Source organism: Megalopta genalis, chromosome 2 (assembly GCF_051020955.1).
Source record: "Megalopta genalis isolate 19385.01 chromosome 2, iyMegGena1_principal, whole genome shotgun sequence".
NCBI lineage: Eukaryota > Metazoa > Arthropoda > Insecta > Hymenoptera > Halictidae > Megalopta > Megalopta genalis.
This window is the reverse complement of record NC_135014.1, coordinates 30,783,565-30,796,844: the sequence shown is the minus strand read 5'-3', so window position 1 is coordinate 30,796,844 and position 13,280 is coordinate 30,783,565. Positions and strand designations below refer to the sequence as shown.

The 13,280-nt window shown below is 45.6% G+C and overlaps 1 protein-coding gene across 1 annotated transcript in view; it reads right to left on the bottom strand.

The window, feature by feature from the left end:
- NFAT (nuclear factor of activated T cells 3) overlaps positions 1–13,154 on the bottom strand; it is a 69,917-nt gene extending 56,763 nt beyond the window's left edge. Inside the window, exon 1 of the mRNA XM_033479207.2 lies at positions 12,573–13,154. Within this exon, the coding sequence (XP_033335098.2) occupies positions 12,573–12,645 (73 nt within the window). The 5' untranslated portion in view covers positions 12,646–13,154. The remainder of the gene's footprint in view (positions 1–12,572) is intronic.
- Positions 13,155–13,280: the final 126 nt, after the last annotated feature.

The following is a 13,280-nucleotide window of genomic DNA, read 5'->3' as shown; positions in this document are numbered from 1 at the left end:
GTCATTACGAGGCTCGCCGTGGTGAGCGCAAACGAGCGTCGACGTTCGCGGTTGCCACGAAATGCTTCGGACGATCGACGAGCCCCGCAAACGCTGCTACAATTGCGAAAGTGGTGTCTCCGGTAGCTTCGCGCGAAGACGTCGTCGTCCAACGAGATTGTATTTGTTTCGGTAAATTTCGGTGGAGAATAGCGGAGAAAGTTGAGATGTATAGTTTTACCTTTCTGTAAGACAATGTCTGGGGCCAGCGACGACATTATAGAGAGCAATGGCTGCACTCCGCGGTCACCTCATTGGCTAACAGCTCGCTCTCCCGTGTTGCACGCGAAGGTGGGGTGCGGTGCAGCCAATGAGAAAGTCCGAGACACGCCCCGCCGTTCTCCATTTTCGGCGGGCGAAGATAGAAAGTTTAATGGGCGATGACTAGGGCAGCGGAGCAATTACTGTGCCCTTTCGTTTGTTCTCGGGCAGAATCAACTTTTACGTTTGTCCAAGAAGACGCGTTGAACTTCATTTCTCCTTTATTTCTATAATATACAACTCCTCCGCCGCCCTATTTATTTTTTTTTTAGTTTTATTCCAGCACGTACGAGTTCGCTTCGCGCGATTATTCTCCAACGTTCTATTTCAGAGTCGACGAACATTGTTGCCCGAGGTGGTTCGGTATCTGTAGGCCGGGCAGCTATTTCCTTGTCTCGGATCGTTGAGGTATTTTGCGTCGCGGCGGCACTAACGATAATGTTAATGAGGTTGCGTGGCGCGAGGGTGGAGCAGGGGGATGCGCCGCGGCGGGAAAAAGAAAGGATAACGAGCTGTCCGCGATTTCCTTCGTCTCCTCGCGTGTCACCCTTTTTCCAGCCCGTAAACAGAGAAATCGTTCCAAAGTTCACCGTTCGCGGCTTCCCGGCGATCCGTCGAATTAATTAAAGCAACGCGGACTATCGCGTCAATTAGCGATGCAATGCCCCCGAAGAAATTTTCCGCTTTCTCGGCGCGGTCTGGCTCCTTTGTTGCGAGATCCAGGCTAAAGCGACGAGGCCACGCACACCGGTCGATCGGTCTGTCTGTCTGTCTGTCTGTTCTTACGTTCTCTCCCTGTTCCGTTCTCGTTTTTCTCGATTTTCCGCGGAACGGGCGCAACAACGAGCGGCGTTGTCTTTCCGCGTGACGGCGAGGAACGCGACCGATTTTTATGTAATTCGACGTAATTCTTCGCTATCGTCCCGGATTATTACGTCCGTCGTCCCCAATCGCTCGGCGCGCGCTTTTTTTACGATAAGTCGACGGCCTCCGGCCGCGCTCCACAACTTCTTATTTTGACTTAATCTTCGGCTGAAATAGCCCTCTTGCCCGCAATTATATTTTGTAACGACCCGCTGTTACATCGGCTTAATCGAACGATGGCCGCGCTTTTATTTCTTAATTTCGATCCGGGCTCGATGCGCGACGCCGACCGCTAAGCCCTGCTACACCTATTACAGAGACAATAATCCCACCTTCGCGAGATAAACTATCAATGTACAGATGCACAGATGTATTAATTGCATTGCCGGAAAAACGAGAAGACGGTTAAGGATCAACTACCAGCAATCTGTTCTGTTATTTTATGCTCGGCTATCGAGTTCCTTTTTAAATTCCTCTTTTAATATTCTTTATTTCTCCGAACGATTCGTTATAATTATAACGACACAAATTTAGATGGAAGACGAAAGGTTGTATCGTAAGGTAATATCGTAGTAATTTTGTTCGTGAGAGTTCAAAGAAATTTATGTGGTTTCTGAACATTCGATCGTAAGACGTTCGATTAATCACGGTGACTATAAAATTAGAAGAAGCCGAAGCCAAATCTGTTGTTCAATGATTCTAGACGTTCGAATAAAACGATTCGACGAACGACCAGCGACCTCTCCGCATTCTAATGAAGCCGGGCATCGTCTCGATCAATGAGAATCACTGTCGGGCATTGTACACGATCGGGCGCGATCAAGAGGAGCCGCCAAGTGTCGGAATAGAACGGTCTCCGGTCAGATAATCGCGGACTGAACGCGTACAATTAATGAAATCTACACTTCAACTTCGTTTATCGCGGATTAATTTCGACGGCACTTCAGAAATCGATTCGCGATTATCGGGCGCAACGATCGGCCGGTTAATTAGCATCAAAGGGGCGCCGGCGACCGTCGAATAACGAGCGTATTCTCTTTCGTTAAACGGTCGGAAAGCACGATCGCGAGAAACGACTGCAATTGGCCTTATTACTCCGAGACGGGCGCAGTTCGGTCAACGGAGGCGATCGCCGCCTCCAGAAAAGCTGGCGATGGATCAGACTTTCGGACTGCAAGAATGATTTCCTAACAATCTCGCAATTTTTTGACCTCGGAATACTGCAATTCGACTGCACAGACGATTCAAGAATCCACCGAACCGCATTCAATATTGCACAGATTACTCCGCGGAGCTCTATTACGGCGCCGCTGAGCGCAAGGGCCACTAAGCCACGCCCACTCGGTGCGACACCCCGCCCCCAAGAGCAATCCAGTACGCTTAAGCTCTCTTCCAGCCTCGGTTTTCAAGAGCGACGCCTAAATCGCGACCTCGTACGAAAGAATTTCTCTGAATAAACACGGATCAAGCCTATCAGATGCTGCGAACTTACGCTAACCCACGCAGAGCGACCAAAAATAGGTTCGGAAGCCCCTTGGTACTCGAACCATCTATATCACGAGGACGAAGGCCTTCCGGTCGCGCTAAGATTTCGTCCGCGGAGAAAGGAAAGAGACTGGGTCGCTTCTCGGGACAACAGAAGGAGTTATGATCGGTCGTAACTTTTTTTCTTCGCTCGGAGCATGAATCCCAAGGAGGCAACGAGGCCGATCGAATCGCGTCCAGCGAATACGAAAGAGGGTGAGTTGGCGTAGAACACGGTGGAACCGGTCGACTTTCGTTTCGAGGGTTGTTTGACCAAGTTGATGCTTGATTATAGTTGGAAACGTTCTTATTGATACGAAGAGGACTTTTCCTGACGATTTTACGGTGAAATTGAAGGCGTTGATCGTACGAGGAGCAATGATGCTAAAGTGATTTCGCCGATAAACTACAATAATAAACTTACAATAATTAACTCCAATAACTAAACCGCGGATTTTCATGCAAAATAAGAATTCCATCCATTAATTGCAAGATGCGGGAGCAACCTAAAAGCTCATTTCCTTTCTTCGTAACTTTCAATGCATTTAAAATAACGCAACAGGTTTTTTTTAATTTTTCAAATGTTTTTGCATGAAATCCACAGTCTACTAAGAACTGTAGATTTCCGTAGAAGATAAAAATTGATAAAAATTGTATCGAGAATCAAGATCTGGATCAGTGTGAATGAGTATAAATGCAGCAATAAATTAGGAGGTTCGTTAACGCTGGGAACAATGAACACTGACGATAATTGTCTCGCAATGCCTTTCAAAAGTCACAGTGGCGCATCCATCGAAATTTTCTTCGATTATTGATCGCGGTATAACAGAGCGCCGTTATCGTTTCAATCACCGCGAAATCGAAAAGCTGGAGCACGGCTTTTAGAGACGACGGGAAACCGCGACCGACGCGTTCCTTTTCCAAGCCCGCTGCAATTACACGACCAACTCGCCGGGAAGATTAATTTTTCATTCTACGTCGGCGCAAAAAGGAAAAAACGGCGATGTATCTGCGAACGCAACATGTAAACAAACATAAAAAGCGTTCCGGTTCGAGGAGTGGGGGAGAACTCGCGAGGGTCGTTCGTGACGCAAATCTGCATCGGCGGGGACCGACGATGATTTCATGCGCGTTCGCGATGCATTTCGCGATGCATTCGCATCGGCTGAGCCGGTCACCGGAGACGATGGCCCACGCCTGGCATAATCGCGAGCGCGAGCGCGCGCTTTCCTCGCGGGCAACGCTCGGGAAAAACGAAAGTGCTCGGAGGCTCGGGGCCGATAAAATCGGTTCAACGTGCTCGAATCGCTGACAAATTCGCGGTTGCATAAGCGGCTTCGCGTACGCGCGCGCAACGATTACTGCAGCCGAATTCCAGACCCGACGATTTTTCGCACGCCGCTTTCGCGAACTGATTCGTACTTGTCCGAACTGATTTTTATTCAATTATTTACCTAGAAATCTCCTTTAATACCGCCACGTTGCAACCTCAATTATTTCAGAAAATTCCGATTGAAAATCCGATTTTGTTCAATCGGATTCAAATTGGAAATTTAAATTGCACGCAGAGACCATTGCTCTTATAACCGGAACGAGGAAAAGTTAAAGTATAGTAATAGTAGTATAAGTATAGTAATAGTAGTATAAGTATAGTAATAGTAAGTATAGTAAAGTATACAAGTATACAACAAATGCTTGCAGAGAAATGATTTTGATTACCGATCAATGATCAGGATTACAACTAGAATTTTTTTTGGCGCGAATAAGATCGTATTTCTACGAGAAAGGAAGTGCAGAGAGTGAAGACGAATTTCGTCCGATACTTTGTTATCAGACGTTTTCCTTTTCATCGGCCATGCTTCGATCGTACGTTTCGTTCGCTGAACGAACATTCTGGGCTGTCCTAGTAAACTGCAAGAGGCGTTTGAAATGTATCGCAGTGACAACCACGTTTCTGACACTGATAACATAACACCGGTTACGTAACGCGCCGCAATGTTTGCGAATCATTCGCGGAAAGCCGCGTTTTAAATAGACTCGCGCGACTCCGCCGCGTTTAGAAATTACTAAGTAACGAACATGATTTTCTACAAAGTCACCTGGCCGTCAAAAGGCTCGACACGACATCTGACAGGAATTCGAAGCTACTCGGAGAACACGTTGTAAAAACGCGAGAACGATCGGCGAACCTTATCTTCGTGCAACTCGCGGGAAAAATCATTTCTGCCGATTAGAATATCTATTGCTGGAAAAACTAGACATAGAGTATAGCATATGAGCCGTTTATTTTGAAAGTGGCACAAGTCACTTTGTTTTTAAGTCGATATATTTAAGGGCTTGCGTTTTAACACGTTTCAAAATATGGATGCTAACTTTCGAGAAGATTTACTTGTATTTTTCTCAGTATAAATAATTTCGTATAAACATTAAAAAATCACCACTTTTCATTACGGTAAAGTGACTTATGCCACTTTCAAAATAAACGGCTCATACAGTAATTTCTCTCTGATTCGCGTTCAGATCGCGCACGAAAATGGACAATTTGGGAAGAGGAGATACGATCGTTCGAGCCTTAAGTCTCGTTTTTTTAATAAGTTGTTGACAATAGGTAATTATTTTTGATTTTTATTTACCAATGATATGAACGACGGAGATCGTAATAGTCCGTTCGAACGGAGACATTCGTCGAATGCTCGGTGATTTAGGTGATGGCGGAATCAAAATCTGGGACCGGTTGAATTGAATTCGAGTGGGAACGCCGGGCTCCGTATTAATGATACACGAAATTTTTCGTTCCCGTTTCGCGCGGCGAGCGAACGGATAAAATTCACGATTCATTGACGCGTCGAATGTTTCTGTCAACTGCAATAAACCACGGCCGCGAGGGGGGGAAGGGGGGGCGATAGGATCTAAAGAGACGGTGTCGGGCGCCGCGGCGCCAGTCGTCTCTCCTGCGGTCATGCAGAAATTGTAGACCGAGAGAAATGCAACGGACAGCTGGCGGAAAAAGAGAGCGTGCCAACGTCCTTTCACGCAAAAACGTACCGTTTCACAGTGCTTGATTAAAATCGCATGGCCGCCGCACTCTCCGGCGGTAATCTCGTTATTGCCTCTTCAAGGTGGTATCATTTTCGGTTAACGGGAACCCTTGACAATTTCAATGTAAGTGCAACAGTAAATCTTTCAATATCGATGTCTGAAGAAAGTTCAGTCACGATTTTCAATAAGGAAGAAGTTCTCGAACAAATACAGTTGCTGTCGCTGCTTGGCAAATTTATTGAACATTTTTCGACCATTGATGATCTTTGAGAATTATTTGAGCACCGTTGAATAGCACTGAACGAAATTCTATTCGATAACGATATCTACGAATTAGTCTCAAAAATATAGATTTTTGCGGGAAATTAATGTTCGATGTGATGATTATAGTTCCTAATACTCGATATTATCGATCGGAGTTTGTCTTAGAATTGGTTCGCCATTCTCCTTGATTATAGATCGATTAAAAAATGAATATTAGATATACGCATTGAATTGCATGCAAAGAACCTATCAATGAAATATTCCATTAAAGTGATCATAATCCAATTCGAAATGAACATTAATTATGTATATATGTACATTGAATTGCTGCATGTCTTGAAAGACGATTGAAGAACCTATTAATGAAGCGTTCGATTAAAACGATCGTAGCCTGGCCAAAAATGAATGTATGCGCTCTCTTAAAGGCGCTTAAAATCTACGAACAACGGATCGTTGAATGAAAATTCCGGCATGTTCGTTTAGCGTCGCAATAAAACGAACGATGATTCGTCTATTCGACGTGAATGGGCGATTCGCATCGATGCAGGGCAAACGAACAGCAGGGAGGAGAGAGAGAGAAAGAGAGAGAAAGAAAGAGAGGACCGCGATTTTTGTTGAACGGGGAACGGGGAGAGGCTGCATCTCGCGGGAAGGTGGCTCCGGCGCAAATTGTTAAGATCAGTGTAGATTGACGGTGATTGAGACTATATTGCAAAGGCCTTGGGTCGCCCGACACCCGTCGCCGGAATCATCGACCGTCATTCCACCGCGAAATTCCTGGCCGGCCGAAAGCGGCGGCGGCGGCTCGCGACAGGACACACGGGTCCTTGACGACTTTTCGCCGGGTGTAATTTACATGCGCGTGCATCTCGCATCTAAATACCCACATTAAGCCGGCGCATCCGTCGGAAATATGGAAATCCCGTTCTAGCGATAAAGTAATTTCGCCGAGCGGGGCGGGGGAAGGGAGGGTGGCGGCGTATAAATTCTCGAAAAAAGGAACAAGCGGAAAAGAAAACAAGCAAATATTTTGTTCCGCCGTGCAGGCATAAATATAAATCGCCGGGTACGTGTGCCGCGTGCACGTGTCCGCACGGAAAAGTATGCGAGTCACTGGCGTCAATATAAATCGATAAAACGATTATTATTCAAATGGCTCTCCGCATCGATGTTAAAACGCTCGTTTGGATTCTCGGCAACAGCTCCCGGTTCGTTACCATCAATTAACTGTCCCCGCCAAACTAATGCATTCGCGGAGCCCCGAACGATTTTTCTCTGTCGCCGATTGATTCCCGAACGTTCTCTCATCGACCTCTTCCTTCCTTCCTTCTCTCTCTCTCCCTCTCTCTCACACACGCACATACACGTACTCTCGAAGAACAATAATACCTCGCCAATGGATTCAGCGAGGTTAAAGGTGAAGCAGACACCGCTTCTCGCTGAATGGCCGTCGCTTCGCCGCGTTTTACATAGTTGCGTTCCCTGGCTGCCGCATAATGTCTACAGTCCGGTAATGAGTTCTGAATTGAATGGGACTGCTAGAATGTTTTATGAATAAGTTGTTGAATAACAGTACGTTTACCCCGGCAACGGCGGACTGTTTGTCTCGCCGTGCCTGCGGAGCATCCCCTAACAGTCGCCGTGGACCGTTCGGTGTCGTCAACCTCGTCAGCGAAACGCAACCATTTTGCGGTTCTAGACACCCCGAAGAGTAGAATTCCCGAGCTACCAGATCCCCCCAAATCTCTCAGGCAAAAATATGCAAGACCTTTACGCTGTTCGTCTTAACCCCTACGATTTCTTCCGCGACTGTCCGGTCATTAGCACTTCTTCGTCCTGCGTAATTGTTCTAACAGAACGAAACAATTTTTGCCCCTTTCATTCCTAGATTCTGATAACTAGACCGCGGATCTTGTGAAAAAAAAGAAATTGAATGGAAATGTATTTTACATGCACAGATATTCCCAGAAGATTACGACGGAAACATCGGCCCGATCCGCTCGCAACAGGTCGCTATAGGCCTGCGATTCAAACGATTACCGGCAAGCTATCGTAACAGCAGATAATACAAATGTAATTAATGGCGGTATCAATTAGGAACATTAACGAGGGAGTTACAAAAGAAATTCCTAGATTCTAGATAACAGAAGAATCAAATCTTGTCCCGATTGCAGAACAACATGTACGAAATGATCGTGTACGAAATCTTCATCGTGAGTCTGACTCATTGTTGCAGCGTGCAACGGTTATAGCTATCCCCTTTGATCTCCGATAAAATTCCTATCTGTAGCTTCTGAATCACTCTTCCACGTTGTTTAATATCGTTCTGAATATTTGGCAATCCTGAAATCTGTGTCCACATCCCCGATGTACCTGGAATTCAACATTTTCATCGAGCTAACGAGTTTTAGGTCCACGTGCGTCTCGAGAGGGCGGTGACTGGGGACGTCGGATCTTTTTCACCGTATCGGATCTAGCGCAGAAAATCAAATTCTGTCGAGCTTCCTGTCCGAAGTACGCTGACCAGACCGCAGACCTTCCCCGAACCTGCGTATCTACCTTATCTACTTGGGAAAATCAAATTCCGCCGAGCTTGCCCTCCAAAGTGCGCGCCGAGTACATATGTCCCGAACGTATCTACCTCATATCCGGCGCGGAAGATCAAATTCCCGAAATTCGTGAACGAAACCGGCGATTTGCATGAGCGTGCGACGATCATTCATTTCGCGGGAAAATAAAAAAAAAAGAGAAAAAGAAAAAGGCGACGCGCTCGTAAATGCCGGGGAACGAATGTTTAATATAATCGGGACCGAGGCTCGTTAACACAGCTGGGTCGTATTTATTGATAAACATGAGATCAGAGATTCTCACAGCCACGGGGAACTAGTCCCACTTAATTTGACCATTCCGGGTACCGTTATTCCGATTCGAGGCGCATACCTGTTCGGCCGGCGTGTTACGTGGCCGGCTTTGGTAGCGGCGTTTTATTCGGTCCCGCGTAGACTTTACGCAGAACAAAGTTTATATAACACGTCCGGCGTCCGACGAGATATCGGGGAACCGACGCTATCGTATATCGGGGGGCACGGGGCAAAAATGTCTACAACTAGACCATGAAGATGGTCACTGACCAACCGTCCCGAACGAATAAGTCATCGACGCCGGCCGCCATTATCGCGACGGAACAACGAGACTTTCAAGGACAAGATTATCTGGCGCAATGGTGACTTGGATCCTGAGGACGGTCGGCGAAAGGTCGATTTCTGGCGATACCGCGGACCTACATCGCAGCCATGAAATCTGCGTACGAAATCGACGAAAGAATTTAACGAACCCGCTCGTTACCTACCGAAAATTAGTCAGTCGGAACAGTCGTTGAGAAAACGACAAAATATTGCTTGATATCAATCACGTGATTACATCAATGCAGATTTTGTAACAGTTTTATTAGGATATACGTATATATGTTTGTATATATGTTTGGATGAAGAAGTAAAGTCCGATCGATTATAAATTATTCAAAAGTCTCAGCAGTTGTATTCGTAAGGCAATAAATTGCCTAGGGTAATACAAGTATAATCGCTCCTATAAAAGAAAATTATCAAGCATTTTTAACCACACGGTTCAAGTCATTAAAGCGCCTTTAACTAGGCTTCTAGCAGTTAAAGTCTCAACATTCGTGACAGCGAATAAGTTCGAGAGTTAATTAATTGTTAGTGCGTGAGCAATAAAAATTTTGCTAGCCTATAAAACGATGTTGCTTTACGGTGCATGTATTTTTGCGAATTCGATGTTTTTAACATATCATGTCGAATGAATTGTGACTGAATATTTCTGCTCAGGTTCTCTTAGAGATCCTGAAAAACATCCAATATTTTATTATTTTATTGTGCGTTAGAAACGATAAGAAACTGAAAAACGTCTAGTTGCTATTTCATTATTTATTAAAAAGTCTGCCCTCCACTAAAAAAAAAAAACGTTTCGAAAATAGAGTCTACAATTGTTGCTTGAGAAATTATATTTTTCAAAATGGCCGAACAACGTAATCCCTGTGAAATCACAAGAAACCGAAGAATCTTCGGTTACTGTTTAATTATAACATTAAAAAGTCAGCCTACGAAAAAAAAGAAAGTTTAAAAACGGCCTCAGGTGCCATTTTAAATTTCAAAATGGCTGCAGCGCGGTATCGATCGCGATCTCGAATTGGTTATGGGAACCATCGTTCGCGAGTATTCGAGTATCGCGTGAAACGGCCGTAACCGAACGTACAAACAAGCTTTTATAATAAAAGCATCATGACTGGAGTTCGATCGATCACAAGATGCAGGCATACGGCACGGTAAGGAACGGAAAAGCGCAATACGAAGACAGAAATATCGCAAGGTATCGAACACGAAATCAACGCGATGCATTCCGCCGGGTTAAAAACATCGATCGGCGTCTTTATCGTCATGGCAACGTGTGCACTTGTACAATTACGTCTGTGCACGTCGCATCGACGTATTCCTCTGTACGAGATATACAGGCGTCGCTGTATGCGCGGCTCCTCTAACACACATACTCACACGCGGAGGTTCTCTCGTCGTCGATTACGTGTGTGCCCGTACATATCTCCTCTTTATTTGTTATCTTACTCTATCTTCCTCGCTCTATTCTTATCGCAGCAACGCCAAGAATGCATTTTCACGGTTTCACCGACACGCACTTTCCGTGTGACGCGCGAGACGGAACAGAACCCGCTTCGGCTAAAATAGTTTTCCTAACGCTTCGATTACGCTCGATTAGTTTCCGGTCTCGACCCGAAACGATCCATCGATTCCATCGTTCCCGCGAGATTATCGAGCGGCGATCGATCGCGTCTGATACCGCGCGATGGACGAACATTTCTATGAAATCTATCGACCGATAGAAACGTTATTAAAAAAAAACAAAGTTCAATCGAATCGAGTTGTATCAAAATACCGGAAGGAAACGCTAAAATCTATTTGAAATCAATTTGACGGTAAACGAATCAAATTATACACAGAATCATCAGACACAAAAGCAAGAACACGTGTTTCGAATCTGATTCTGACTTAGCGAAGCTCGTATGTTAGGAATTACGTAACTTTGCGTAAATCGTAAATAAAAGTAAAAGCTTTTATATGAACGGGAAGTTATATGTTAAATGTAGCCGTAAACGCGAAATGCGATCGAGAGCAACCGGCGGAAATTGCGCTTGGAGGGAACGTGTTCGCTGGTTTCAACGAAAAGTGAAAGCAATCTTGTACGAACATGTTGTATAAAGCTGTTATTAATGTTGAGAATGCGACGAATGTTTTACACTTGTCACCGCAGGACGTATCGATGTGGCATCGGGCGCGCGCGTTTGTAGTTCGACCGGTCAACGTTGCGTTTCTATAGAATAGTTAGTTTATGCTCGGAGCATTCCAGAAAAATCGGCTAACGATGCGTCCGATGATAGAACGATATTCCGGGCGATAAACAACTCTCTCTAAATGCAGCAACGTGGCGCAAAAACTTGTCGGCTGACGCCGATTTAATTTATAGAATCGATAAGATTTTGTGCCGAGGAAAAAGTAGGCTCGAATTTGAAACTGACGGTGCAGAATCTGCGCAGTTAACGCATAAAGGCGAACGTCTTACAACTAGTATACGACATCGTAGGGTTGATTATCCGAACGGGTGGCGAATGATAATGAGTAAGCGATGTCAATTATGCTTCAGCATCGACAACCCTGTCAAACGAAGGAACGAAGTACGGATTCATTGATAATTACGCGCGTTCCACACACACACACACAAGCGTGTTTGCTCGCAACTGATATTCGACGTGAATTCAAACTCGATTCGTTATCGTGGCGTTGTTTATTTCACACGGGTCAGGTAACGAAGAGGCGGCGATATCTACGAGGCTTTAGGAAAAAAAATTATGGATCATGTGTACCGAGCCATGTGCATGAAATGTACTTGTGTATGCGAGCCCGTACGGCGTCCATATTGGAAGCAGCATAACCTCAATATTCGTATGTTCGTTAACGCGTTATGGTCGCTGCAATAATACGCGAAATGCGATGGCACGAGTCGACCATTGATCATGAAAGACTGGACGTGGTCCTCCAACGGCAATTCTCAAGAGAAAGTTCGTACGAGAGTGCACGCTGCCACGCATAACCTTGATAATATCTAACGTCACCGTAGTCGCGCATTCCTCGGCCGAATTCCAAAAACAAAGCGAGTTTTCGATCGTCCCCGCATCGAAGCCACGGTTCATCGTTTGTCATCCGTCTGTTTTGATATCGTTCGGCGTAGTTTCGCGACGATCCTGAAAGCTGCAGCGGAACGAAGATCGCGCTATTCGCGCACACTTTTTGCATTCCGGCCCCGTGTTTACGATTGTTAAATCGTGTGGATCGTGTTAAAGGACTTGTAATTAATTTGAGTACACAGGTCCCGGTCGCCGTGTGTCGATACCATGAAAAACCTTTAGGGGGACACACCGTGAACGCAGCAGGGCTCTCTCGTCGACTGGCAGGCGAACCATTTCGCAAATTTCCTGGCGTACCAATCTATCCACTTACCGGCCGTGGCTTTGGTGTTTTTCCCATGATGCCTCCTGTTCTTCTTCTCCAGTAATCGGCCCTTCAGTAACATCGTACACGCACTTTATCACGAATTTCCTCACTCGTCCCGCACTGGCTACGCATTATTATTCGGCCGCACGGTAGCCATTTGCCCTCTACCTACTCTGCTATAAAGCCAATCTCGTCGTTTCGTTTAGCCTTTGGCTTTCGGCCATTCAACAGCCTTTGACGTCACTGTTGATCCCGGTGCCGTATCTAGACCGTTTCCCCAGCTTCTACCGGTCCGTTTCGAAATGACAAGCACGTAACCTACGTATCGTCGACCAGTTTCTACCTGCAATCCCTTGCAATGTCATAATTCGCGTGCAATCGTACTGTCCAAGCCGGGAAACACGTCTGAGCGTTTATTATGCACATTTCTATGGATCCCCGTAATGGACAGGGTTCTGTGGTCCGTAAAAAACAGAGGGGCACTGGCAGATTTCGAAACGAGCTGTTTTATCGACGCACGGTAACGACATTCGGCCGAGAATCGTAAATGTTTAGTACTGTAATAGCAGCGCCAAATTTTCGTGGCCGTAAAATTCGGAATCGAGAACAACGTACGCTTTCCAGTCGAATTTTGTATGGTATGCGACCCATGGTTTTTCTAGGACGGATAAAAAAGGAATGAGAGAGACAGAGATTGAAATAGAAGTAGAGAGA